This window comes from Zasmidium cellare, assembly GCF_010093935.1.
Source record: "Zasmidium cellare ATCC 36951 unplaced genomic scaffold M409scaffold_26, whole genome shotgun sequence".
In the NCBI taxonomy this organism is placed as follows: Eukaryota; Fungi; Ascomycota; class Dothideomycetes; order Mycosphaerellales; family Mycosphaerellaceae; genus Zasmidium; species Zasmidium cellare.
Genome location: NW_022986970.1, coordinates 497,846 through 524,553, shown reverse-complemented (window position 1 = coordinate 524,553; position 26,708 = coordinate 497,846). Strand labels below are relative to the sequence as shown.

At 53.3% G+C, this 26,708-nt stretch overlaps 12 protein-coding genes across 12 annotated transcripts; 5 read left to right on the top strand and 7 right to left on the bottom strand.

Moving 5' to 3' along the window:
- Positions 1–61: 61 nt before the first annotated feature.
- M409DRAFT_56762 (uncharacterized protein) lies at positions 62–2,005 on the bottom strand (the record flags this gene model as incomplete). Its single annotated transcript, XM_033813390.1, has 1 exon — positions 62–2,005. One exon carries the CDS (start codon positions 2,003–2,005, stop codon positions 62–64), a length of 1,944 nt encoding a protein of 647 aa, XP_033665394.1.
- A 639-nt stretch (positions 2,006–2,644) lies between these two features.
- Positions 2,645–6,236, top strand: M409DRAFT_56761 (uncharacterized protein; the record flags this gene model as incomplete). The annotated part of the gene is made up of 2 exons (XM_033813389.1): positions 2,645–5,922; positions 5,972–6,236. 2 exons carry the CDS (start codon positions 2,645–2,647, stop codon positions 6,234–6,236), a joined length of 3,543 nt encoding a protein of 1,180 aa, XP_033665393.1.
- Positions 6,237–6,818: 582 nt separating this feature from the next.
- On the bottom strand, positions 6,819–8,033 carry M409DRAFT_67986 (uncharacterized protein; the record flags this gene model as incomplete). Its single annotated transcript, XM_033817644.1, has 2 exons — positions 6,819–7,663; positions 7,715–8,033. The coding sequence occupies 2 exons, from the start codon at positions 8,031–8,033 to the stop codon at positions 6,819–6,821; spliced, it is 1,164 nt and encodes a 387-aa protein (XP_033665392.1).
- A 296-nt stretch (positions 8,034–8,329) lies between these two features.
- Positions 8,330–9,586, top strand: M409DRAFT_56759 (uncharacterized protein; the record flags this gene model as incomplete). The annotated part of the gene is made up of 1 exon (XM_033813388.1): positions 8,330–9,586. One exon carries the CDS (start codon positions 8,330–8,332, stop codon positions 9,584–9,586), a length of 1,257 nt encoding a protein of 418 aa, XP_033665391.1.
- A 229-nt stretch (positions 9,587–9,815) lies between these two features.
- M409DRAFT_25378 (uncharacterized protein) lies at positions 9,816–10,730 on the bottom strand (the record flags this gene model as incomplete). Its single annotated transcript, XM_033807659.1, has 4 exons — positions 9,816–10,430; positions 10,497–10,546; positions 10,603–10,634; positions 10,687–10,730. 4 exons carry the CDS (start codon positions 10,728–10,730, stop codon positions 9,816–9,818), a joined length of 741 nt encoding a protein of 246 aa, XP_033665390.1.
- A 261-nt stretch (positions 10,731–10,991) lies between these two features.
- On the top strand, positions 10,992–17,603 carry M409DRAFT_37091 (uncharacterized protein; the record flags this gene model as incomplete). Its single annotated transcript, XM_033810669.1, has 1 exon — positions 10,992–17,603. The coding sequence occupies one exon, from the start codon at positions 10,992–10,994 to the stop codon at positions 17,601–17,603; it is 6,612 nt and encodes a 2,203-aa protein (XP_033665389.1).
- A 133-nt stretch (positions 17,604–17,736) lies between these two features.
- On the bottom strand, positions 17,737–19,395 carry M409DRAFT_67983 (uncharacterized protein; the record flags this gene model as incomplete). Its single annotated transcript, XM_033817643.1, has 1 exon — positions 17,737–19,395. The coding sequence occupies one exon, from the start codon at positions 19,393–19,395 to the stop codon at positions 17,737–17,739; it is 1,659 nt and encodes a 552-aa protein (XP_033665388.1).
- Positions 19,396–19,637: 242 nt separating this feature from the next.
- M409DRAFT_25375 (uncharacterized protein) lies at positions 19,638–20,287 on the top strand (the record flags this gene model as incomplete). Its single annotated transcript, XM_033807658.1, has 3 exons — positions 19,638–19,911; positions 20,032–20,119; positions 20,173–20,287. The coding sequence occupies 3 exons, from the start codon at positions 19,638–19,640 to the stop codon at positions 20,285–20,287; spliced, it is 477 nt and encodes a 158-aa protein (XP_033665387.1).
- A 43-nt stretch (positions 20,288–20,330) lies between these two features.
- On the bottom strand, positions 20,331–22,328 carry M409DRAFT_25374 (uncharacterized protein; the record flags this gene model as incomplete). The annotated part of the gene is made up of 1 exon (XM_033807657.1): positions 20,331–22,328. The coding sequence occupies one exon, from the start codon at positions 22,326–22,328 to the stop codon at positions 20,331–20,333; it is 1,998 nt and encodes a 665-aa protein (XP_033665386.1).
- Positions 22,329–22,605: 277 nt separating this feature from the next.
- Positions 22,606–23,520, bottom strand: M409DRAFT_67980 (uncharacterized protein; the record flags this gene model as incomplete). Its single annotated transcript, XM_033817642.1, has 1 exon — positions 22,606–23,520. The coding sequence occupies one exon, from the start codon at positions 23,518–23,520 to the stop codon at positions 22,606–22,608; it is 915 nt and encodes a 304-aa protein (XP_033665385.1).
- Positions 23,521–24,585: 1,065 nt separating this feature from the next.
- Positions 24,586–25,408, top strand: M409DRAFT_67979 (benzoquinone reductase; the record flags this gene model as incomplete). The annotated part of the gene is made up of 4 exons (XM_033817641.1): positions 24,586–24,612; positions 24,707–24,907; positions 24,960–25,244; positions 25,307–25,408. 4 exons carry the CDS (start codon positions 24,586–24,588, stop codon positions 25,406–25,408), a joined length of 615 nt encoding a protein of 204 aa, XP_033665384.1.
- A 320-nt stretch (positions 25,409–25,728) lies between these two features.
- On the bottom strand, positions 25,729–26,600 carry M409DRAFT_56753 (uncharacterized protein; the record flags this gene model as incomplete). Its single annotated transcript, XM_033813387.1, has 2 exons — positions 25,729–26,064; positions 26,301–26,600. 2 exons carry the CDS (start codon positions 26,598–26,600, stop codon positions 25,729–25,731), a joined length of 636 nt encoding a protein of 211 aa, XP_033665383.1.
- Positions 26,601–26,708: the final 108 nt, after the last annotated feature.

Sequence of the window (26,708 nt, the reverse complement as noted above, 5' to 3'; positions counted from 1 at the left end):
GGTAGAAATCGTGCCCTTATGCAGATACTGCAAGATGCTCCAATCGATCGTGAATCAACACTCAGTCTGGTGTCTTACCATCAGCCCAGCTTGGCCCAATCTCCCTACAAACTCCGACGTAGTCATTCCACCTCTCCTCATTCTCCACAACTCCATCACCTGTCCAGAACATCGTCCAGTTGCTGTCTGGAATCTGCCAGGTCCCTGCTGATCGCTCAAAGTACCACTTGTTGACTGGGTTGTCTTTCCTGCTTCGCCAGCAAACGCCTTTTGGGAAGCATGTTCGAACCATGGCTTGGAATACGATGTCTGCGACGCCACTCGAGCCTTGAGACGATTGCAGCACGGCGAACTTGTCGAGATATGGAACCAATCGCTTTGGATCGTTTGTTCCTGGAGGCATCTCCCACGTCAGGATTGCACCACCCTCGTACTCGCCAGCAATAATCAGACCAGCTATTCGTCCATGTACGCGACGCAGGTAATGCTGAACGTCCAACTTCCGCCTGAAGCTATCTTCGATCAGATGAACAAGACGTGGGAGATCGACTCGGTGATCCTGATCTAATCGCAGATCAGTGATGCCTTTGAGAGGTGTTTGCCATCCAGTGGCACGAGGCGCAGCTGGTACGATGGTGACTGGCATGCCTCGTCGCAAGACTGTGGCTGCACTTAGTGCTGTACTTTCTCCCTCGCCACTCGAAAAACGACCACTAGGCAGGGATGAAGAGACCAAGGGCTTGTTGGTGAGTAGATTGTGGATGAGAGGGTTCTTCTGCCTTCTCGTGCCCGTCTCGAGTGGTCTCGAGCTTGAACCTCGCGAGGAACTTGCCGCTTCTCGAGGGGTGGCTATCAAAGCCGACGATGCCGCGGGCAGCAGCTCCAGGCACTGGCGCATCATGTCCATGTTCTTCTGATGCTGTTCATACACCGTGTGACGGATCGGAGACTCGCTGTTGTCCTTCGCGTCTGCTGCGTACTCAGACAGCTCTTTGTGGATGTCTTCAAATTCCTGCTCAAGGTTGATAAAGACATGTGCGCCGTCCCCGCGGTCCTTACTAGGAATTCCGCCAACCGAGTCAAGAAGGATGATTCTATCCAGAGATGTCGATTCTGCAAGCTGCGCGGAAGACTTGTCGAGTCCAGCAAGGTGCTTGGTTAGCCCCAGCATGATATCTGTGGTTGCGACTGGTACGATTTGACCGGAGACTGTGTATGCCAAGGAGGGCACGACAGTGATCATTCCACGTTTCAGTGGCTCGATTAGTAGATTGGGCAATGTGACGTGGACATCGCCGTCAGAGTCTGAAACTTCAAGTGCTTCGAGCACTGGTCGTCCTCCCTCTGGGTTGTGTCGATCGATGGCATCACATAACCGATCTGCTTGTTCTGCATGCAGCTTTCGACGAGCTCGAACTTCATCCGGTTTGCTGGCATCGTGTCCATTCGAGTCCAAAACAACGACAATCTTCATGTCAAGCTTGACAAGTTGTGAAAGCGTCCTTGCGAGACCGTCCAATGTTGTATCGTCGATCTTCTCGGGATATCGGAGACATGTCAACGCAACATGCAATTCCTGACGTGGCTGGGCTTTGGCCTGAACATCTTTGTGCTGTGAGAACTGAGGAGTGTCCGCAATGGCTCTTGCAGGAGCATATAAGCCACCCAAATTCACCCTGGTGCGATCTACTCGCTGTTGGTCTTGACGAAGACGAGCATTTTGCTCTTCGTTGCTATCAGGAGACTTCGTGTCAGAAGCTGGTTTCGACTTCCTTGGAGGCTTGAATCGAGCCAGATACTGTTTGGCGTCCCGTCTGGTCGCATTCGCTTCGAGGACATTGACAAACAGTTCTCGCTGCGTCGCTGGAGATTCAATCCTGGAAGCATGCTTGCCATTGACAGCTGGTGCTGGAGCATTCGAGTATTGGCGTGAACATTGCAAGAAGCTCAGTTTAAGCCCCCCGAATGCGTTTGCCTTTCCACACGCCAACATAGAGGTAGTCATTTTCCATAGTACGACAGAGGGCGGTCAAGATCTGATAAGAAGCACGAACCAGAGAGGGCCGAAGTCGAGCCGGTTGCTGTTACGCTGCGAAATTGGCGAAGCGGTGCTCCATCCGGGCACCTCGTATCAAGGCCAAGTCGTAGAGTGGGATTGGAAGTGAAGAAGATGTTGTGGGTGCGGGCAGGCGTGAGTAATAGATTCCTCGAAAACTTTAAGCGAGTCTGCCGCATGCCGCCTTGATCATCTTATCTGATGGAAGTGGCGTTCCCTGCAGGCAGGGACAATGTAACCCAAGGCACGGGCAGTGCGAAGATCTCAACGACAAGGCAGCCCGACCCAGATGGCTACTTGTACAGCTTTTTATATTCACGTGCTTTGCTAGTGGTCTGCCGAGGATGGCAGAAAATGGCTCGTGGACGGTGGCTCAACGTAGACGGGCGTCGTCACTTTTTCTTTGACTTGGACCCTCGGAACGGGCCGATCCTGGCGGATCGCGGTTGCCCCGGACTGGCAGTGTTGTGTTTACGCGAAAGCAGTCGCGACACAAACGCCGCAGAGACTCTGCTTCTCACTCACCACCCCAACGACATGATACTAACATAGCAGTACTCTTGAACGATTCGCGATACGACCGACACGATGCGCATTACCGAATTGATCATTGACGGCTTCAAGTCGTATGCCGTACGCACCGTCATTTCTGGATGGGATCCCACTTTCAACGCAATTACTGGACTGAACGGGTCTGGAAAGTCGAACATTCTGGATGCGATATGTTTCTGTTTGGGAATTGGACGATTTGAGCTTCTGCGCGCGAGTGGCGGCGCCAGCGATCTCATCTACAAGCGTGGACAGGCGGGCATTACGAAAGCGTCGGTCACACTGGTCTTCGACAACAGCGACAAGGCCAAGTCGCCCATTGGTTTTGAAGACTATGGAACAATCAGTGTGACGAGACAGATCGTGTTGGGCGGCACGAGCAAATATCTCATCAATGGACACCGGGCACAGCAGCAGACAGTGCAGAACCTCTTCCAGAGCGTGCAGCTGAACATCAACAATCCGAACTTCTTGATCATGCAAGGGCGCATTACTAAGGTCTTGAATATGAAGAGCACTGAGATACTGGGCATGGTAGAGGAGGCCGCTGGCACGCGCATGTTTGAGGACAGGCGCGAGAAGGCGTTCAAGACGATGAACAAGAAGCAGGCGAAAGTGGAAGAGATTGAGGGTCTGCTGAAGGAGGAGATTGAGCCTAAGCTGGACAAGTTACGAAATGAAAAGAGGGCGTTTCTCGAATTCCAGAGCACACAGAGCGATTTGGAACGACTGACAAAACTGGTCGTTGCATATGACTATGTCAGGTCTAAGCAGAAGATGCAGCAAAGCGCACAGGATTTGGCAGACAAAAAGGAGCGAGCGACACAACTGGAGCAGAATGCCGAGAAGCTGCAGCGAGAGATCGGGGTGCTCGAAGAAGACGTGGAGAAAGTGCGGGCTGCAAGAGACAAGGAGCTTCGAAAAGGAGGCAAGTTTGCAAAGCTTGAAGAGGCGGTAAAGGAGTATTCCAAGGAAGTCGAGCGACTGGAGACAGTCGTGGAGCTGCAGAAGAAGTCGATGTCCGAAGAGAAAGAGCGACTACAGAAAGCTCAAGCGTCTGTCAAAGATCTCGAGAAGCAGCTGAAGCACAAGACCGAAGCCCACTTGCAACTTCAGACACGATTCGAGGAGGCGAGTCGCGGTTTAGAGGAGCAAAAGTCCGAAGTTGAGAAGAAAGAGGAGCTTTTACAGACCTTGCAGACTGGAATTTCCTCGAACGCAGGATCAGACGGTGGCTACGCTGGGCAGTTGGTGGCTGCTCGCGATAATTCCAGCAAAGCCGGCACGGAAATTGAGCAATCGAAGCTGAAGATCTCTCATCTTGAGGCACGCATCAAGGAGGACGAGCCACGGGCCAAGAAGGCCGAAAAGGAGAACGCCGGTCTTTTGAAAGATCTTGAGTCCTTGCGGACACAGGCAGGTAAGCTTCAGAAGGAGCTTGAGAAACTCGGCTTCCAACCCGGAAAAGACGAGGAACAACAAGCAGAGAAGGCTCAGCTCGAAAAGCGTATTCGCATTCTCCAAACGGATGCGGAGGGGCTGCGGAGACAAGTCGCTGGGTTGGATTTCTCCTACTCTGATCCGGAGCCGAACTTCGATCGAAGACGAGTCAAAGGTCTGGTAGCCCAACTATTCAACCTTCCAGTCGAGTCCACCGAAGCAAGCACTGCGTTGGAGATCTGTGCCGGAGGTCGGCTGTACAACGTTGTGGTTGACAGTGCAAAGACATCTTCGCTGCTCATTGACAATGGCAAACTCAGACGAAGAGTGACAATCGTTCCTCTCGACAAGATTGACTCGAACCGAGCGCCGGCCGACCGTGTCAGTAATGCACAGAAGCTGGCCCCGGGCAAAGTACATCTCGCACTGAACTTGATTGGCTATGCTCATGAGATCGAGAAGGCTATGGAGTACGTTTTCGGTAGCACACTTGTCTGTGCAGACGCTTCAACCGCAAAGAAGGTCACATTCGACCCATCTGTCCGGTTGAAGAGCGTCACCGTGGAAGGCGATGTCTACGATCCCAGTGGAACTCTATCTGGAGGCTCAGCTGCTCAAGGTAGTGGTGTACTGTTGAAACTGCAAAAGCTCAATACCATCACCCAAGAGCTTGAAAAGGAAGAGCAGAAGCTGGCAACACTCGAGCAGACCATGGCCAAGGATGCTCAGAAGCTCAAGAACGGTCAAAAGATGAAGCAAGAGCTCGATCTGAAGTCGCACGAGATCCAGCTTGCAGAATCACAGATCGCAAGCAATTCCTCGAGCAGCATTATTGCTTCCGTTCAAGAGATGAAAGAGACGATCGCGGCGCTCAAAGGCAACATCCAGGCCGCCAAGCAGCGCCAGGGAGATGCAGAGAAGGAGGTCAAGCGTATCGAAAAGGACATGAAGGACTTTTCGTCAAACAAAGGCGCAAAGCTGGAGCAACTACAAGGCGATCTTGACAAGTTGAAGAAGTCTCTGAGCAAGGCACAAGCTTCAATCAAGCCCCTCCAGCAAGAAGTGAGAGACGCAAATGTAGATGCAGAGCAGACTGGAAGCGATCTTTCTGCCGCTCAGGAAGAACTCCACGATGCTGAAACAACGCTCCAGGGGCAACGGGAGGAGCTTCAAAATCATGAAACCGAGCGTAAAGAAGCCAAGGACAAGCACGCCGAAGCAGAGGCAGCATTGAATGACGAGCGAAGGAAGCTGAGTAGTTTTGATGACGAGATTGCCGATTTGGAGCAGGCATCGAAACGAAAAGCCCAGCAAATATCAGACGAGGAACTCGAGAAGAAGAAGCTCGGCATCGCGGTTGACAACTTCGCCAAAGCTCAGCAAGAAGCACAACGAATCGTCACCAGCCTGGAGAAGGAGTATGACTGGATTTTGGAAGAGCAGGCATCTTTTGGCCGATCTGGGACTCCTTACGACTTCTCTGGCCAGAACATGGGCGAGTGCAAGTCGAATCTGAAGAACGTCACCGAACGCTTCCAAGGCATGAAGAAGAAAATCAATCCAGCTGTGATGGCCACGATTGATAGCGTCGAGAAAAAGGAGTCGGCATTGAAGCAGATGATGAAGACAGTCATCAAGGACAAGAAGAAGATCGAGGAGACCATCGTTACCCTTGACGAGTACAAGAAGGAGGCACTGTACAAGACCTGGTCCAAAGTAAACGAAGACTTCGGATTGATCTTTAACGATTTGCTCCCTGGCAACACGGCGAAGCTCGATCCACCTGAGGGCAAAGAAATTAGTGACGGCCTGGAAGTCAAGGTCTGCCTTGGAAAAGTGTGGAAGCAGAGTCTCACGGAACTGTCAGGCGGTCAACGGTATGTCTCGAACTTCCTACATCGATGGACCTTTACTAACGTCTCGCAGATCCCTCATCGCCCTCTCCCTCATCCTCTCCCTCCTGCAATACTCGCCAGCACCAATGTACATTCTCGACGAGGTCGACGCCGCTCTGGACCTGTCACATACCCAGAATATTGGTCGACTCATTCGGACGCGCTTCAAGGGCAGTCAGTTCATCGTTGTCAGTTTGAAGGACGGCATGTTCAGCAATGCGAACCGGATCTTCAAGACGAGGTTTATGGACGGGACGTCGGTGGTGCAGGCGCTGACGCCGGCGGATATGAAGTGATGAGTCTGGTGATGGTGGCATGCGGTTGTTGGATATTTCGTATTCCTTATGGGCGCTGGATGGGTTGTATATTGTTGGAAGGCGTTTGTTGGATGCTAGTTAGCCCGCGGGCTCAATGCTCGATGAGCTGTGATTGAATGAATATTCCTGCTGATTACTTGCTGGTTTCTCTCCAACTCACAGTGCCTATTCATCCAGTGTGTGCTGATTTTTTACAGTGCGAGGCAATGCCTGGAGAGGCCTTCTGTGATCAGCAAATTGTGGGAAGTCTTAGAGCTTTGAGATGTCGAGAGAAGGATGCGTGTAGATCACCGGCACATAGAGATATCGGGGTGGCTCGGTCGTAAAGACCGAGCACAGACGATCGCTGTTCACACGTCCAAGTTCAAGCTCCGCAAGAGGTGAATGCGTAACTAGCGTAATCAAACGTTGTACATTTTGGAGTACATGTAAAGGACACTTTGCGACTTACAGAAACTCTTGAGCTCCTTATTGGACCAGCCCACATCTCTCGCCTTGAACGCCTCAGGTATGCCTTCGCTCTGATACACACGTAAACTCCTCGTCGATACTGACTCCCCTCTACGTCCTCTGCCTGGCTGTTGGCCCACTCACACCAGCACCAATCACACTCGGTAGCTCTTGCTTTCCCATGTCGTATACACTACCAATGGCGAATCCGACCAAGAAGATCATTCCCACGGTGAAGAGAACAATCAGCCAGAACTCAATGCTGATGTCCTTCTTCTGGCAAGCGGGACCTCCCCAGTTGGTAGTCACCTTGCCGTCGTTGCTCTTGGTGGCACTGCACGAGCAGGAGTAGCAGTCGACTCCACCCTTGTTGTTCGCGGTCTTGTCGTGGTATTTCTTTGTGCACTTGCCATGACCAGTGCAGTTTCGCGTTGCGCTTTCGCAAGAAGACATGGTCAGGAAGCAGGCTGGAAGGATACCCCTCAATGGCGTGGTGTTGTTTGCTGCGAAGGCGGTCGCAGGCGCAGAGAATGACTCTACGGGCTTCCACGCCAGTGTCTCAGTCAAAGGCTCCTCTTTCATCTGCTGTCTCTTGCGGAGCGGTGACTGTCCCATCGGCATCTCGTACGTACCCCACTGGTACTTGCCCTGTCCTGTTCGTACATACTCGCCTTGCGGCAGGATGATTGCCGTAATGCTCCAGTTGTTTTCCTTAGCCAGACGCGTGAAGAGAGCCTCGAAGTCGGCCATTGACTTCGCGATGTGGAACATATCTCCATTAACAGACAGAGTTCTGCTATCCTTGAACATCGTGTAAAGGTCATCATCAGATAGATGTGCAAAGCCAGAAGGATCGGATTGTTTGGCCAGATCGATAAAGAGGCCTTTACTGGCAGGCGCCGCGGGTGCTGGATCCAGCTCGAATGAGGTATACGATCGCAGTGAGGGCTTGACGGCTATGCAATGTTAGTATCAACATCAAAAGTAGTTCCACAGCTATATCGTACCGGCTGGATCGCTCTCGCCCTCTACGAGAATGAAGGCTTTATGAGGCCTGCTCTCGGCTGCGAATAAGGGTGTCCGCACGCCATAGTCATTGATCGCATCAATCACTTCCTCCCGTGATATATCAGCACTGTGATAGTCCTCGACTCCAGCTCTTTGTGCGAGTACCAGCCTTGCTGGCACTGGGTTTAGGCTCCTCGAAGGCGTATCATGTCTAGGCTGCGATTCGGGATCGTGGATGTATATGTGAGCTGTTGCGGCGGTGGCTAACCGCGCAGACCAGCACAAGGCCGGTAATATGAGGCTCTGGGACAGCTTCATCGTCGCGCGAATGAATCTGGAGGGCGATGGATGGATGTTTCTTCGTCGTTGCTGGTCGCTGGAGCTCTCTAGCTGACTGACGCAGTCGAGCCGGCGGCCTTGGCGAGCGTCGCCTCCGATCTCCGACCCTCATCGCCTCGCTGCCATCATCCCGCCAGGCCCATCTTTGTTTCGGCACCAGTCCAGAACATTCACCTCACGACCCCAGTCACCTGCGAACAAACTGTCTCAAAGCGCCGCTCAAATGCACATACCATAGCGATCTCTCTTCCACCCGCCACTCACCACCCGCAACCATGCATCGACTCCCCCGTGCCTTTAGGCTGCGGCAACAACAGATAGTGTCGCCTCGTCTGAACCGAATATCGCAACGGCGAATACAGTCGCAGACAGTCTACAAACCGAACGGCGAACCTGTGCGATATCAAGCGGTTCGATTCAAGAAGCCAGGCCTCACTCTCCGTCGCACAGCCACCATCGGTCTCTACACTGGTTGCATCTACGCCTACATCAACATCATTGGACGCTACCTCGACATCGAGCTTGTGGATGACGAGGAGCTGGAGGATGAAGTTGATGAGGAAGACGACGGCGAAGGTCCATACTATGCGGACGAGGACAGCACCTTCATACCCATGACTTGGGCTACCAAGATGCCTCGGACGTTCTACCGCGGCTCAGATCCAGAGTGGCAAGAGTTCGTCAAGGTAGCGAAGGATAAGCAACGGCATCGCAAGATTCAGGACGAGCTGGTGCAGATCGTGTTCACCGGATCACAACAGCATCCAGGCATCCACAGGCAACTGGGCAATGAAGCGAAGATTGGGAAGTACTGGTTGGACATCTCATTCCCTGATGGCCCACCACAAGAGTTTGAGCGCAGCGGACTCGAGATCGGAGACGGATTCATCGCTTGGAGTCAGCAAAGGATAAGTCCAGAGAACCAGTGGCGACTCATGCGCGCACTCTATCCCAAGGCTGCCTTCGACTCGATATGGGCAACGACGAAGGTGTTGGCAGGCATACAATATCGGAGAGTCAAGCAAGCGTTGGGCTGGGAAGGCAGGGATCCGTTCAGCCCGGAGGAGCGATACAGGCACGCCATGGACATGATGCAGAAGCAGCAGCAAGTGCGAGAGAGGAAAGAAGTTGGCAAGGCGCAGATGGATCCCGATGGCAACCCAAGTGCAGTCGTTGGAAGCTCTTCGAACAACGAAGCTCAGCCGCCACGACCGTCAACTGGAGACGGAAAACGCCTGCCTTGGACCATCAGCGTTCCGCTACCATCTTCGAACTCCTCGACCTCGACCGACATACCTATCGCCATGCATGTCTTTCAGTCGACGCTGTCGAAACAATGGAATCCGAAGAAGATGGAGCCACCTCGAGGATCGTTCGTGGTGCAGGGAATGGTCGAAGTGCGAGGCGCCAGAGGACGAATGCTGTTCGATGTGTCGGCTTGCTATGACCCCAAAGTGGGCAAGTACGTTGCAGTCAACGCAGGTGTCCGCAACTTCAAACGCTGGAATCAAGCTCCTCGCGGTGGCCCTTGAGCCAATGTTTTTTCTTTAGTCTTTATTTGCGTTGAGTAATTGCGCGAAGCGTTGCAGCGTTCGAGCGTGCGGCGTTTGACAGAGGTAAAGGAACGGAGCGGTCATTTGCATAGCGTGGACATCATCTCTTTGGGCGCTCGGCCTACGGTCACGGCTGATGACTTTCACTCGAGTCTCGATTCTATCTGTAGATTGTCTAGATACCAGACTTTTCGGCTCATTGTTTCGACTATTGCCTCGCTTGCCTTGCCTCCGCCTCTCTGCATCTCTTCGCTAAATCACTGATATGCTCATCCCCACTCTCTGGACTAAGCCCATTCAAAGCCTCCTCGAGCTGGTACAAGTAATCTTTATTCTCTCCACTCGGCCCCCTCGACTTGACGATGTGTTCAGCCAATTTCTGCGGATCCTGAGGGCCCAGAAACTGCGGATTATCGGGCAGGCCGATGTACACCAAACACTTGATCGTGTCCCCTTGCTCAGAGGGGATATGCACGTTTTGGTACGTGGCGGACATGTCCTCTGGCTTGGCCTTCTGGAACGGGGTGTACTGGATGGAGTAACCGTTGATCTCACGGATGTTCATATACTCCTTGACGGCGGCGACTTTTGGTGCTGGGATACGGTAGGCTGCCCCCCATACTTTGGGGGGAGCCGAAGCGTGCTGAGGTGGTGTTAGGTCAGGTGTGTGCGATGATGTTGGGACACGAACTTGGTCGGTCAAAGTCTCCCAGAGCTTACGGTCGATGAGAGTGCAGACACGGCCTGGAGCTTCTGGAGTTCCGCGGTGGTCCTCGCTTTGCGCTTTTTGAGCGATATGGTCTTCAGAGAGGTTGAAAGTATCCTACCTTGCCTGACAATTGCTACCTCAGCTTACGTTCGTCTATGTTGTTGGCCACATGTCTCGTACCTGCCAGAAGCGCCGAACGTATCCTTCAATGTAGCCCGGGAGACGAAGATCTTGAATCCACATAAGAGAAGATTCAGGAGTACCTCTTGAAGTGATCAATGCATACCGTAGTCTGGAGGTGGCTTCCATATCAAACTCCTGACTTAGGTATCAGTGGTGGCAGCTTGTGAAAAGGGTCGACTACTGCTACCCGTATCCGAACAGCCACAAATCTTCCTCCTCGACCTCGGGCATACTGATCGCTGCAACTTGTTGATATTGAGTGAAAGAAGATGGGATGTCGTCAACTTGTGCAGTCACGCGAGTCATGCGTTCGTGCATGGCGCTAGTGAAGCTTAAATCCATCAAATCTGTAAAACACCAGATGCTCGACATCGCTGCGACAACCACACGTGCAGGCTCATTCGAGTCCACAATCTCTTTTTCTTTTTTCTCCGACCCTCACACACATTCTCTCCGCGATCTATCGCACCTCAGAGTAAGTCAGTTGCCATCATGGCGGAGTCAAAGAAGGGCGGCGGTGGAAGCGGCGGGGGCGACAACAATTTGGGACAGTACAAGTATGCGGCCATGTCAAACCTGGTTCTCCAGGCGGACCGTAGATTTGTTACTCGCCGGGGTGACGAGAACACTGGCGACCCAGAGTCGCTCGCTGGACGAATTAACCTGGGCGAGATGGGTTCGAGAACAGCGCGCGAAAAGGCACCGGTTTCTGCTGCGCCGACGGAGCAGGCGCGCAAGAGGAAGCGAACAGAGCCTGTGCAGAGCTCAAGAGCAGCAGGAATTCTAAGCCAACAAGATATGAACATTGAGGGCCTGCGCTACCGACCGAGGACGGCCGCGACGAAGGATATCTACGATCTCATTTCTGCGAACGTTGCGCAGAAGATGGGAGGCGACTACGGTCTTGCGGTCACAGCCTCGGCGACAGACTCCATTCTGGAATACTTGAAAGACGACAGCTTGAAGGACTTTGACAAGAAGAAGGAAATCGACGACATTCTCGGGATAACGACTTCGAGCAAAGAGTTCAATCAGCTGGTGAACCTTGGCAAGAAGATTACGGATTACGACGCTCAGGATGAGGACGAAGAAATGGGCGACGGTGCTGGAGAAGAGGAAGACCTCGACGAGCAGCAGGGTGTCGCTGTCGATTTTGGCGACGAGGATGAGGACGAAGACGAAGGTCGAACGTTTGAAGTAAGAGACGAAGGCGAAGAGTCGGAAGACGATCTGGCAATGGGCACAGAAGAGGTCGCCGAGGATGGCGCAGGCCCGCCGCCGGATGCTGAAATGGAAGGCGATGAAGAGGGTGACGGCCTAGTCATTGAGAATCAATCGCGGCGAAACGCGAAAGAAGAGGCAGACCCGAACTTTGTGCCCGCGCATGAGATCGACGCATACTGGTTGCAGCGGCAAATTGGTCAAGTCTACGAAGACGCTCATATTCAGACCGAGAAGACTCGAGAGGCGGAGGCTATCATGTCTGGGCTCGATGAGTCAGGCGAAGAGAAGCCGCTCAGAGAGGTGGAGAACGACCTCATGGAGCTTTTTGATTACGAACATAATGAAGTCGTGGCGAAGTTCGTGCGAAACAGGGACAAGATCATCTGGGTCACTCGATGGCGGAGAGTCGCAGAGGACGAAGCCTCTCGCTTGACGCTGGAGAAGGAGATGGTCAACGCTGGCCACGCCGGCATTCTGAAAGAGTTGCGTGGACGTGATGATTCAGGAAAGGCCGGCCCGAAGTTGACTGTCAAACTCGATCCTATGGAGCTTGACGCGAAGCTTCCTGTGAAAGATGAGGAAGACGTCAAGAAGGAGGGTCTCGTGGGAGGCCTCCAGCCCCGAAAGACACTCAACCTCGAAGACCTCAAGTTCGACCAGGGCAACCATCTCATGACCAACCAAAACGTCAAGCTGCCACAAGGCTCAACGAAGCGCACCTTCAAAGGCTACGAAGAGATCCATGTGCCAGCCCCAAAGCGAAAGCAAAACCCGAACGAGAGGCCTTTGATTCCCACATCCGATCTGGCTGCTTGGGCACGAACGGGATTTGGCAGCTCGACACAATTGAACCGCATCCAGACCGAATGCTACCAGTCAGCTTTTGAAGATGACGGCAACATGCTTATTTGCGCGCCGACTGGATCTGGCAAGACGAACGTAGCCATGCTTACGATGCTGCGAGAAATCGGAAAGCACCGCGATCCGGCTACTGGCGACATCAACCTCGACGAGTTTAAGATCATCTATATCGCCCCCTTGAAGGCTTTGGTGCAAGAGCAAGTTGGAAACTTTGGCGCTCGATTGAAGCCATACGGCATCACTGTGTCTGAGCTTACCGGCGACCGACAACTCACCAAGCAGCAGATTGCGGATACTCAGGTCATCGTCACCACACCAGAGAAGTGGGACGTTATCACGCGGAAGGCCACCGACGCCAGCTACACGAATCTTGTTCGCCTCATCTGTATCGACGAGATCCATCTTCTTCACGATGACCGTGGACCTGTGCTTGAGAGCATCGTTTCTCGAACAATTAGACGCACGGAGCAGACAGGCGACCCGGTACGTATCGTTGGTCTGTCTGCTACGCTTCCCAACTACCGCGACGTTGCTACTTTCCTTCGAGTTGATCCTCAAAAGGACCTTTACCATTTCGATGGTACCTTCAGGCCTTGTCCGCTTAAGCAAGAGTTCATCGGCGTCACGGACAAGAAGGCGATCAAGCAGCTAAAGACGATGAACGATGTTTGCTATAACAAAGTCTTGGAACAGGTCGGAACCAACAAGAATCAGATGCTCATTTTCGTACACTCGCGCAAAGAGACGGCAAAGACAGCGAAGTACATCAGAGACAAAGCGTTAGAGAACGACACCATTGGCCAGATTCTGCGAGTCGATGCTGCTAGTCGAGAGATCTTGCGCGAGGAATCCGAGTCTGTTCAAAACAGCGACCTCAAGGACGTCTTGCCGTACGGATTTGGTATCCATCATGCTGGTATGAGTCGTGCCGACCGAACCGCAGTCGAGGATCTGTTCGCAGACGGCTCAGTCCAAGTGCTCGTCTGCACTGCAACTCTCGCCTGGGGTGTCAATCTTCCTGCCCACACGGTCATCATCAAGGGAACTCAGATCTATTCACCAGAGAAGGGTTCTTGGGTAGAGCTCAGCCCACAGGATGTGCTTCAGATGCTTGGCCGTGCCGGTCGTCCACAGTACGACACATACGGTGAAGGTATCATCATCACAACTCAGGCTGAGATTCAGTACTATCTGTCTTTGATGAACCAGCAGCTGCCAATTGAGTCACAGTTCGTGTCTAGGCTAGCTGACAATCTCAACGCCGAGATCGTACTGGGTAACATTCGAACGAGAGACGAAGGTGTTGAGTGGCTTGGGTATACGTACCTATTCGTGCGAATGCTTCGATCACCCGCATTGTATCAAGTTGGTGCGGACTACGATGAAGATGAGACGCTTGAGCAAAAGCGAGTCGACCTCATCCATTCCGCAGCCGTAGTGTTGGAGAAGGCCAGTCTGGTCAAGTACGACAAGAAATCTGGACGCCTTCAAGGAACGGATCTCGGCCGCGTGGCCAGCCACTACTACATCACACACAACAGCATGCTGACCTACAACATGCACATCCAACCCTCTGTCAGTCCGATTGAGCTCTTCCGAGTGTTCGCACTCAGTGATGAATTCAAGTACATCCCGGTACGCCAGGACGAGAAGTTGGAACTCGCGAAGCTGCTTGGAAGAGTGCCCATTCCTGTCAAGGAGACCATTGACGAGCCGCACTGCAAGATCAACGTCCTGCTCCAAGCTTATGTGAGTAGATTGAAGCTGGAAGGTCTTGCACTCATGGCAGATCTGGTCTATGTCACTCAGTCGGCCGGGCGTATCCTGCGAGCCATGTTCGAGATTGCGCTCAAAAAGGGATGGTCGTCAGTTGCTAAGGATGCACTTGATCTTTGCAAGATGGCCGAGAAGCGAATGTGGCCCACCATGACACCTTTGAGGCAATTCCCTGAATGTTCAAGCGACATCATAAAGAAGGCCGAGCGCATTGACGTGCCCTGGTCCAGCTACTTCGACTTGGACCCTCCTCGCATGGGCGAACTTCTGGGCATGCAGAAGCAGGGCCGTCAAGTTTGCAACCTGGTCGCCAAATTCCCACGACTCGATATCTCAGCACAATGCCAACCCGTCACGAGAAGTATGCTACGCATCGAGTTGACCATCAAGCCTAACTTTGAGTGGGATGATGAGCTGCACGGTCGTGCCGAGAACTGGTGGGTCATAGTTGAGGACTGTGACGGCGAAGACATCCTCTTCCATGACCAGTTCCTTCTGCGAAAGGACTATGCCATTGCGGAGGCAAATGAGCACTTGATGGAATTCACCGTTCCCATCACAGAGCCTATGCCGCCCAACTACTTTATATCGGTCGTCAGTGACAGGTGGATGCATGCTGAGAGCAAGCTCACTCTGTCATTCCAGAAGCTTGTTCTGCCAGAGAAATTCCCGCCACACACGCCACTGCTCGACATGCAGCCGCTTCCAGTGGCAGCATTGAAGAGAGAAGACTACGTCGACCTTTACCCCGACTGGCAACAGTTCAACAAGATCCAGACACAGACATTCCAGGCTCTCTTCCAGTCCGACGACAATGTCTTCGTCGGTGCCCCCACAGGGAGTGGCAAGACGGTCTGCGCGGAGTTTGCGCTGCTTCGACACTTCACCAAAGCCCAGGGTGGCAAAGCAGTCTATGTTGCTCCGTTCCAAGTTCAAGTTGATGCACGACACAAGGCCTGGCAGACGAGGCTTGGTTCTTTAGCTGGTGGCAAGAAGTTCGTAAAGCTTACTGGGGAGACCACTGCAGATCTCAAGCTGCTTGCTGAAGGCGACGTTATTCTTGCCACTCCAGTGCAATGGGACATGATGTCCCGGGGTTGGCAGCGAAGAAAGAATGTCCAGGCCGTTAGCTTGATCATTGCAGATGATCTCCACCTGCTCGGCGGTCATGGCGGGTACATCTACGAGGCTGTCATGTCTCGATCACAGGCCATCAAAGCGCAGCTTGAGAACGAGCTGCGGACTGTCGGTCTGAGTGTGTCGCTTTCCAACGCACGGGATGTTGGCGAGTGGATTGGTTGCAGCAAGCACACCATCTTCAACTTCAGCCCGAACAGCCGGCCTCTGCCTCTCAACCTCCACTTGCAGACCTTCAACATCCCTCACTTCCCGTCATTGATGTTGGCAATGACGAAGCCAACGTATCAAGCGATCCTGCAGTACGCGCCAGAAAAGCCAGCTATGGTGTTCTTGCCCAGCCGCAAGCAAGTGCGAGCAACAGCACAGGATCTTCTGGCAGCTTGCGTTGCAGACGATGATGAGGACAGATTCCTGCAAGCAGATGCTGAACAGCTCGAGCCAATTTTTGGCAAAGTCAAGGAGCGCTCGCTTGCGGACTCACTTTCTCACGGCATTGCGTACTACCACGAAGCTTTAAGCGACTCAGACAAGCGCATCGTGGAGTCGCTTTTCACTCAGGGTGCTGTTCAGGTCATGCTCATTTCTCGTGACTGCTGCTGGGAAGTGCAGAGCGTGGCACATCTGGTCATCGTCATGGGTACGCAGTTCTTCGAGGGCCGAGAGCACCGATACATCGACTACCCTATTAGCGAAGTCCTTCAGATGTTTGGCAAGGCCGGACGACCTCTGGAGGACAAGGACTGCCGCGGCGTGCTGATGTGCCCGGACACGAAGCGAAACTACTACAAGAAGTTCTTGGCTGAAGCGTTACCCATTGAAAGTCAGCTACAGGCTTACATGCACGATGCATTCGTGACTGAGATCAGCACCAAGACCATCGAGTCGACCCAAGATGCTGTGGATTGGACCACCTACACCTACTTCTATAGGAGACTGTTGGCGAATCCCAGTTTCTACGGCCTGCCAGACACCACGCATGAAGGACTCTCCGCATACCTGTCTGAGCAGGTCGAGACTACGCTCAAGGAACTGAGCGATGCCAAAGTCATCGAGTTAGATGAAGACGAAGATACGATCACGCCGGTTCACGCCACCATGATCGCTGCCTACTACAACATCTCGTTCTTTACCATGCAGACGCTACTGCTCTCTCTGAAGCGCAGCACAAAGCTGAAGGGAATTCTCGAGATTGTCACGGCCGCCGCTGAGTTTGAAGACATCCAGATCCGCCGCCACGAGGAACACGTACTGCAACGCATCTATGACCGTGTCCCAGTCAAGCTCTCAGAGGTGAACTTTGAGTCTCCCTCGTTCAAGGCCTTCGTCCTCCTGCAAGCACACTTCTCCCGGATGCAGCTGCCCACCGACCTTGCCAAAGACCAAGAAGTTGTCCTCCGCAAAGTCCTCAACCTCCTCAGCGCCTGCGTCGACGTTCTGTCCTCAGAAGGTTATCTAAACGCCATGAACGCCATGGAAATCAGCCAAATGGTCGTCCAAGCCATGTGGGACCGCGACTCTCCCCTCAAGCAAATCCCCCACTTCGAGGATGACAAGATCGAAGTTTGCAACAAGTTCGGCATCAAGGACGTGATTGAATTCCAAGACGCCATGGACACCGACGAGAACCCCAATTACGGCAAGTTAATGGAAGGTCTAGGCTTCAGCAACAAGCAGCTCGCGGATGCTGCACACTTCGTCAACGAACGATATCCCAACGTCGAACTCGAATTCGAGCTCGAAGACCCCGAGAACGTCGCTTCAGGCACGCCGAGCTATCTCAACGTCTCCATCACGCGACAACTGGAGGAAGATGAGGAGCCCAACTTATCCGTCCACGCGCCTTTCTACCCAGCCGAGAAGACGGAGAGCTGGTGGCTCGTGGTCGGGGAGGAGAAGACGCGGACGTTGATCGCTATCAAGCGTGTCACGATCGCGAAGGAGTTGAAGACGAAGTTGGAGATCGTGCTGCCGACGCCCGGGAAGCATGAACTGACGTTGTTCTTGATGAGTGATTCTTATGTCGGTGTTGATCAGGCGCCGACGTTTGAGGTTGATGCTGCGGAGGGGATGGAGGAGGATGACGAGGAGGAAGACGATGAGTAGAGGAGAGGGGGAGTGATGGTTTGTGTTGAGTAGTTCCATAGTACAAAAGGGGTTGGTTTTGTAAGAAAAAGATACCCGAAGTTGAAAAGACACTTCGACTTTTGAATTGTGATTTCTTCGAAATATACTCTCTCTATTCCTCATCCATACTCTCCCACCCACCTTCGCCACCATTCTCCTCGGCCTCAGCCTCTTCCTCTTCCACCTCATCATCCTGCTCGATCCCCACCAGCCGCTCCTTGACCTCCCCATCCGCCGGCCCAGGCAACTTGACACGCTCCGCGAACGCCTCCCGCACCGCTTTGTTCGTGCTCGTATCCCAGACCTGCACGGCGCCTTTACTCCCCGCCACGGCGAGTCGGAACGCCACCTCGTCGTCGGGCGCGAAATTCGCCGCGAAGACTTTGCCGACGTCGAGGTCTCGCGAGACGACCATACTCGGGCCTTTTTCGGTGATATTCCACAACTTGACCGTCCTGTCCGTCGAGCCTGTTGCAATGAAGCCCGGCACCGCGGGGTTGATGGAGAAGGACGACAGGCTCTTCTCGTGCGCTTGGAGTTGCCAGACGGCTTTGCTCTGCTCCGGCGACGAGGGGAGGGTTCGAGCGTCGAAACAGTGCAGGAGGCCGTTCTCCGTGCTGACGTAGAATTTGTTCTCGTCGTGCGGGTCGCATTTTACTTGGTCCACGTCGCTCTCGACGCCCCAGCGGGGGACTTTGGCGCCGGGGGCGCGCATGTCTGCGGCGACGATTGTGCGGTCGTAGCTCCCGGAGAGGAGGACGGAGGATTGTGTTGGGTGCCATGCCAGCGCGCAGACTTTGTCGGTGTGGTGCGCGTAGGAGTGTGCTGCGGTGCAGGTGTTGAGGTCCCAGAGTTTGATGGTTGTGTCTGCGGAGGCGCTGGCGAGGAGGTTCCGGTGTTGGCGGTTCGCGGCGAGGGAGAGGACGGCGTCGACGTGGTAGGCGTCGTTGGCTTTCTTGCTCTTCTTTTTCTTCTTTTTGGTTGTCGCTTCTGAGATATCTGGGAGGCTTTGCGAGCTTTGGCCGAGGACGGCGTTGGGGTACATGCAGTCGACGAGGTCTAGGTCCCATAGTTCGATGTCCGGGTCCATTGTGCCTACGGCGGCGAAGTTGCCTCCATCGCTGGATTCTTTCCCAGGTTTTGTCCCTACCCACTCAACGCAGAGAGGAATGGCTGGAAGCATCACGTCGTGGTGGACATAGAGATTGTCCGCGTCATCTTCGTATACATAGACCTCCAGATGTGCCACCTCGTCCTCTATCCGCGCTGCCAGAACCATGTTGTCTGTGGGTAGGATCTGGAGCTCTTCTCTTTCTTCATCGTCTGATGCCTCGCCATTCTCCGGTAGTGTTAAGTACGGATCCTCCTTGTTATCTGTGTGATACGCCAACGACTTGATGTTGCTGAAAATCCCTCCTGCTTCTTCATCATCCTCGTCGTCCTGCCCGTCAGGCTCATCGTCGTAGTGTTCCATGTCGTACTCTTTCAAATCGTCATCGTTGGCAATCTCGTCCTCGTCCTCACTGTCGTCCTCGTCCTCACTGTCGTCCTCGTCTTCTTTCGCACCAGCCTCTGCGCCTTCAACATCCCCCACGCTGACTTTATTCAACGCATCTCTCGCCTTCTCCAAATCTTCCTTCGCATCGTCGAGTTCCAGTTTCGCCAGCTTCGCGATCCTCGAGTATTCCTCATCGTCCATATTGTATTCGGTCGGGAAGGCGGCGGCGTGCCCGCGCGGCACCCATGCCGTTGCTGTGATCATAGACGTCATGTTGGGCGATTTTGCTCTACTTGGTATGTCGAATGATGAACAGTTCAGTTCAATCTTCCATCTTCTTCACGAACTTTTTTGTGGATCCCGCCAAGCTTTGGGGGATGCCGAAGCCCCGCAAGTCTAATTGACGCCCTGAGCACGTTTGAGATGTCAACATCGCCTTGTGACCATCTTCCTCTCTCATCTCACCTATCGTTAACCGTATACTCTTGGAACAACAACAACATCTTGGAATCAATATGGACCACTCACACATGGACCACGGCGGCATGGATCACGGCGGCATGGGCCACGGCGACATGGGCGACATGCCGATGTGCAACATGAACATGCTCTTCACCTGGGACACAACCAACCTCTGCATCGTCTTCAAATCCTGGCGGATCACAGGCCTCTGGTCCCTCCTCTGGTCGCTGCTCGCCGTCGTCGCCCTGACAGCAGGCTACGAAGCCGTCCGGGAAGCCTCGCGACGATACGAACAGCGGCATGCGGCGATTATTGAGAATTTGCCTCGTAAGTCTCAATGGATATGTAGTGTACTACTATGCGGCTATGTCGTAGCTCATACCGCGCTTTGTGAAGCTGTTATCACGACTACGTCGAGTGACGAACGAAGCTCACTCCTCGCGACAGGTAGTTCTGTCAAGGCGGAGGAGCAGAAGGGGAAGATTGTCAAGGCGTTGTTTTATGGGGTGCAGGTGTTTTATTCGTTCTTCATTATGTAAGACTGAATCGAGTAACTATGAGCATGGTATGCGGTGCTGACGTGAATAGGCTTCTCTTCATGACATACAACGGCTGGATCATGATTGCGGTTGGAATTGGGGCTTTCATTGGATACTTGCTTTTCAGCGGAGCATCAGCTACGAAGAGTGCGGCTTGCCATTAGCACTGTGAAGATCCTGTACGAGCATAGCGGATTTAGATATACCTCACAACCCTCTCCATGCGACTTTCGCCACGTGGTCAACTCTCTTTCGGGTGTTCTTGACGAAGCCAAGATATCGCATCTCGGCCAATCCTCTTTGAAACAATGCCATAGTCTGCTGCTCATCTTGTGCATCACCAACCACTGCCTGGAACGCCTGCCAGAGGTCGCTTGCATTGATCAGATTCCCGGATTCCAGGTATAGCTGGTACAAGACCGCAGTGCTCGGCTGAGAAGATGCCAGCGTTACATCATCCCCTTCACCCTGATCTGGTCCGCAACAATCGCAGTCGAGATAGTCGTGCGGCGCTGCAAGAGCCCGCTCGACTGCATGCCGTGGTCTAGGCGTGAACACTTCCCGGAACGGTGATTTCAGGTCGTACATGAAGATCTCGTGAAAGGCGAGATCTTTAGGATTGACCAGCTTCTCTGTGAGGTAGGTTTCCAGCACATCCGAAAGACGTCGAATGATCGTAGTGTAAGCTGCATCCTGCTTTGAGAGCGTCGACTTTTGTTTACTGAGCTCGACCTTTTGAGCGATGACTGTGGTCCTCAGGGTGGAATTCTTGACATCCTCTTCACTTCGTAGGGGTTGCGCCGTGTCGTCTTGGTTCTGGATGAGCGCTTCCAGCTCAGTTGCAATAGGTGAGATCTGCTCGGTCAAGTCTTCTGGCTTATTTCTCTCTAACAAATAGTTCACAACGCCGATCGCAGTATCCGAAGGGGCTTTTCGAAGTGAAAGGAGCAGCGTTCTGAGCATCGGCGACCCTGCTAGTTTACCAGACATGGCCTGCACGTACATCCTTGGCTGGGACGAGGCTGTTGCGTTTGGCAGCGTGGTTTGCAGGCAGCGCACAACTTCTGTAGCTTCGAGTATTTTTGCCAACCCCTGTTTCCCCTCCTGCACACGGGCTTTGGCGAAATCAAATAGCTCCTCGTCATTGTCGAGCAGATCTCGCAGACGTCCAGAATCTCCTTCATCCAGTATTTGTCTTGCGAGATTGCGAAAGGATGGTAGATTCCTCACTGCTTCTAAGTGCTGTGCTGTCACATCCTCCAATTCCAGCGAGGGTGATAGAAAGATGCTGACAGCATTGGCATAGAAGTGTGACATGTACGCATATCGTGCAGCCTGTACCAAGCTCTCAATGCCCTGGATATAGTCGCTCTGTCGATCTAGTATCATGGTCGCCAGATTAGATCCAATCCACAGCGATGCCTCCGGTGTGGTAAGAGAATCGAAAACTTGCTCGACTTCGTCCGCGGACACAGCAGCATCGAACACCCGACCATCGAGGTGCTTGATCGCCGTTTTCGACAGTCTTTGTTGTAAGAATTCGACAGAGGTCGCGATGTTGAAGAGCAAGACGAACGGGATACGGTCCTGCCAGTAGCTGAATAGCTCAACGAGCTCGGACAGCAGTCCCCCATCGCAGGCCTCCGGGTCTTCGATGGCGATGACAACTTGCTCAATTCGCCGCTCCTGGACATACAGGTGTAGTAGTTCCAAGTCATAATTCAGCAGTTTGGGGCCGCCCTTGCGAGACGCTGGCTGCTCTTCCAGTTCATCCTCGTCATCCTCGACCGTTCTCGAGGTGACCTTTTGAATGATGGTCTTCAGTAAGCTTTTGAGATTGGAGCCCGAGGAGGAAGAAATTTGGGTGTACGACCGCCGTCGATCAGTGTTGCTCTGGGATGAGATTTGTGCTGCGATGGAAGTTCGCAGTGCGGAGTTTGGGCCAGCGATGATGAGGCCAGTCGGTATACGCTCCTTCGGCGCATCGACAGCGACATCTTCGAGGAATCCGACGATGTTGTTGATTGTTGCCGCATTGATGGTTCTTAGTCGTTCGTCTATCCGGTCTTGCTGGGCTTTCCATGTGTCTTGGTATGCTTTCTTGCGCAGATTCCACGAGGATTGCAGGCCTTGCGGTTCGGTTCGCCTTCGTTTTGCGGGTTGAGGGTCATCTGGTTTGAAGACGTAACATTTTTCATACTCCATGGCTATCAAGACGTGCACATGTTACTTTTGGGAAGGGAGGTCTGAAGTCAAATGAAGACGCGCTTGGAAGCTAGGACGCGATTTCGCGCTAAGCGCTGATTGGCTGTCACAAGTCACAAGGGTCTGCACAAGTGAATTCGAGGTCTGCATAAATACATCCAAGGGACGCATTGTTCAATTACTCGGTCTATCCGAGTGATGGTATCATGTAGTCTTGCGAGCTGCGCATCTGTGAAGTGTGCATGTACGGGTTGAGAATCGGTAGACTGGTCCCAGCTTAGCCATGCTCGTCCTCCGACAAGCCAGGGCAGTCTCCCATCTCCTTGGTTGGGTAGCGGATCATGCACCAGAAGCAGTAGAAGTAGTGCTCGCGAAGGTAGGCCACGACCTTCTGAAGTCTCTCGCCCACAGGCAGAGCTTGAAACTCGTCCAGCTCAGCGTCCTCTTCGTCGAGATCCTCCTCCACTTCGGCGCCGGAAGCCACCTTGTCGTCCTCGTCGCAATCCACGTCGTTGTAGTCGGTTCGACGAGACAGGCTCTGGGCCAGCTTGCTGTTCATGCGGCGCTTGTGATCCTTTCCGAGTCGCTCCTTGACAACTGAGCGCCAGAGTACGTTGATCGAGTGCAGTGGCGTAGTCTTCGATTTCTTCGCGGTGCCATCGGCTTGGCCCTTGACTGCATCTGGCTCGTCCTCCGTCTCAAAGGTCTCGAGGGTACGCATAGCAGTCCACAGCTGAGCCTCTTGCTTCTTCTCCTCTCTCTCGAGTCGGTTGCGCTCGCGATACTCCTCCAGAGTAAGCTTGACGCGCTTCTCGTTGACGTTCGCCGCCTCGGCTGCTTCACGGATCTTCCGCTTCTTGTCGTTCTCCATACCGAGACCACCGCGATCCTCCTTCATCTGCAGCTGGATGGGTTGAGTACGCGCACCCTCCGTCTTGCCCAAAGCGCCGCCTTCGTAGCCCATCTTGGACATCATCTTGGCGCCTTTGTTGGAGCTGTCGATTGCGGTGGCGAGTGCTTTCTCGCGGTCTTCTTCAGCTTGCTTCTTGCGCTCGGCCTTGGACTTGACGTGGCCTCGGTCGAGGCGTTCTTGCTTGAGGCGGGCTACGCGCTTGATGGAGCTCTCCCTCTCTTCCTTGATGTGGTCGAGGGGCATCGACAGGTAGTCGTCTTCGTCTTCGTCGCCAGCCATCTTGTGTTCTGTCGCAAAATCAAGTTAGCAATTCGTCTCTTATTTCACGAAGGTTACGAGGGTTCCCGGACGGATGGCACTGGCACGGCGGTTCTGGCTTGTTGATGTTGTTGTTGTGCTTGAGCAAGTCGCAATTGATTGTTTGATGCCTACCTTCGGCTCGCTAAGCGGGGGTATTCTTCGGAAGATCTCACGAGGCAGGTACGCCTTCCATCGACAAGAGCTGCAAAGCCACGATTCCAGAAGAGAGGAAAAATGCAATGAGGTACGAAGCCAAAGATCTTTCCCAAGAGCTAGAGATGTACGGTTCACTTGGTCCTTCATTGAAGCTTTCATTTAAACTTTCATTTAGCCTTTCACTTTATCCTTCACTTGACCTTTTATTTGACCTTTTATTTGACCTTTTATTTGACCTTTCAATCGATCTCTCACTCGGCCTTTTACTTGAACTCTCATTTAACTGCTTACTTGACCCTTTACTTCAGTATCCACATTTGCCTTCACTTTGAGCCTCACTTCTGTCTGCATTTACGTTCATCGGCAGAATGGCCTATCCCGCTCGGAAGCATCCGTGACGCAGGTACGAGAGCTGCAAAGGCTTCAATGTTGATTTCAAAACGATGACTGTTGATGCCAAAGCCCTACCTACGTCTTAGACACATCACACCCCAGCCAAGCAACTAAGCAGACGAAGTGGCATGCAGCGCAGTCCTTCCGCCTCATATCGCCGAGAAATTAGCTCGTTTATTCGTACTGACAAAGCCCCCAAAGCAGAAAAGACTCCACATTCTCCTGCCGGCTCCTGAGCCGGGAAACCCTCTTACGCGCCAATTCGTGAGAAGGATTACCGCATGAAAGACAGCTAAATGCCTAGTCGGGTAGTAGCCCACCGCCGCGAGGGGCATGCAGAAGCACGTCGAAAGCTTTGTTGATGGCTCGATGATGGACATGGATGCGTGAGGGAGAGGAATAAGAAGGTTCTTGGTTCCACGGCCGTCTTTTTCTTCTTTCTTTCCATCCCTCATCACTGTCTCTTGCTTTCTGTCTCCGCAAAAGGTCAGCAGCATGGCTCCAAAGATCGCTATTGTCTACGTATGTTTGGCCTTACCGACTAAGCTCATGAGCTGCTCAATGGCACTCAATGGCTGCAGTTCTTGTTCTCAATGCTGACATTGTCGATGTCTAGTACTCCACATGGGGCCACATCAAGCAGCTCGCCGACGCTGAGGCGGCTGGTATCAAGGAAGCGGGTGGCAGCGTCGACGTCTTCCAGATCCAAGAGACTCTTCCCGAGGAGGTCCTTGGAAAGATGCACGCTCCTCCAAAGGACACCAGCATCCCTATTGCCGACCCTAAGACACTCGAGCAGTACGATGCGTTCTTGTTTGTACGTACTCCCACTGCGAGCACGACGACAGCACCATTAACAGATTACGCAGGGCATCCCCACTCGTTACGGTACCTTCCCAGCTCAGTGGAAGACCTTTTGGGATTCCACTGGTGGCCAATGGCAGACCGGTGCCTTCTGGGGCAAATATGCTGGCCTCTTCGTTTCGACCGGCACGATCGGTGGAGGGCAAGAGGTCACTGCCTTGAACTCGATTTCCACGTTGACTCACCACGGCTTCATCTATGTCCCTCTGGGCTACAAGACCACCTTCAGCATCCTCGGCGACGTCTCTGAGGTCCGCGGTGGAAGCGCCTGGGGAGCAGGAACATTCTCGGTAATTCTCTGTCAATCACTTCCAAGCAACTCTCAAACTAACATCTGCTCCTCTCCCTCTAGGCCGGCGACGGCTCCCGCCAACCCACCGAGAAAGAACTCACCCTCGCAAAAGAGCAAGGCAAAGCCTTCTACGGCGCCGTCAGCAAGGTCAACTTCGCGTGACTAGATGGCAGCGCGAACGGACAGAAGCAAGAGCAAGGAACAACAGCTCCGGCAAAGACGGAGGGTGGGCAGAGTAAACCTGCACAAGGACAACAGCAGTCGTCCGCTGCGGCCCCTGCTGCACAAGAGAAGGAGGATGAGAGTAAGGGACCTTGTGGGTTGCCTTTTAAGTGTTCTGTTGCTTAGATGATACCAATGTTGCTTTGAAATAGAGCGTGGAATGCATGCCTCGAACGACCAAGTGCCGCCCCTTTCCTTTTCATCGGTGTGCCGTGAAGAGTTGCGATAGCGTCTGAGGGCTTTGCAGTGGTTTGTCCTAATCATGCGGCCCCCTTTGAAGCTCTTTGCCCGCATGACATGGAGAAGTCAGGCTGAAGCGACGTCCCGATGTGATGGCGTTTGGGTGGAGAGGACGAATAGCTGATAGAGCCAATCTTGAGGTTCCAGAACGTGTAAAAATATCCATGCCCGAAACGCCTGTTCATCCAAATAGTCGGTTCGTTGCACGTGGCGAGACTGTGCCTTCCTGCTTCCTGCTGTAGGGCTTGGCGTCTCACGCTGTTGCTTCCTCGAATGGCGTGCTGTTCTCGTTGAAATACAAACACTCCAGTCCGCCTCAACATCATCTTTTCTGCATTCGCCTTACGCTCCCACATCTTTGGACAATACTAGGCAATCTTACCTAGCGAAAAGATGGCAGGTGTGCAGCCTTCACGGCTTTCGAAGAGAGCCTGTCACGACAGTCGGACTTGAACAGCCGCTTCTACGATCGAACCGATGCCCGGTGTTATCAGGACTTGAAGATCGTTGCGTTCGAGCATGACCGGCAACAGCATGCTGTTCGCTTTGTCCCCGTGGAAAGACGCCGAGTGTCTCGAAATGCGATACGTACCATTGCCATGACCGAGACGAAACCCTCTTGTGTTTGACTCAAGGACGCCTGGCGTCCCATGGTTTCGCCGTTGGAATCACCCTGCGCTCTGCCCAGATTACGGACAGTTTGACCAGCGGAGAAAATGCGCTGACGTCGTTGTTGTGGGCAAAATGTTTTACGAAGGCTGTCGACGCCTCGCGAGACTTCACCGAGACCAGCAGCAGTCACTCGACCTGATCTCGGGTCCAGTCCGATGCGCAGATTCTCCATCAACGGCGAGTTGCCGACTCTTGCGAAATGCATGGCCAACCACGTCATGTTCCCATATCCACGCTCTTTCTGGACGCCCTTCCGATGATGAGTGACCGAAAGACAGACAGCTTTTCATTCACTATGTGCTACCAGTGACACGGAAGCCGAAACGAC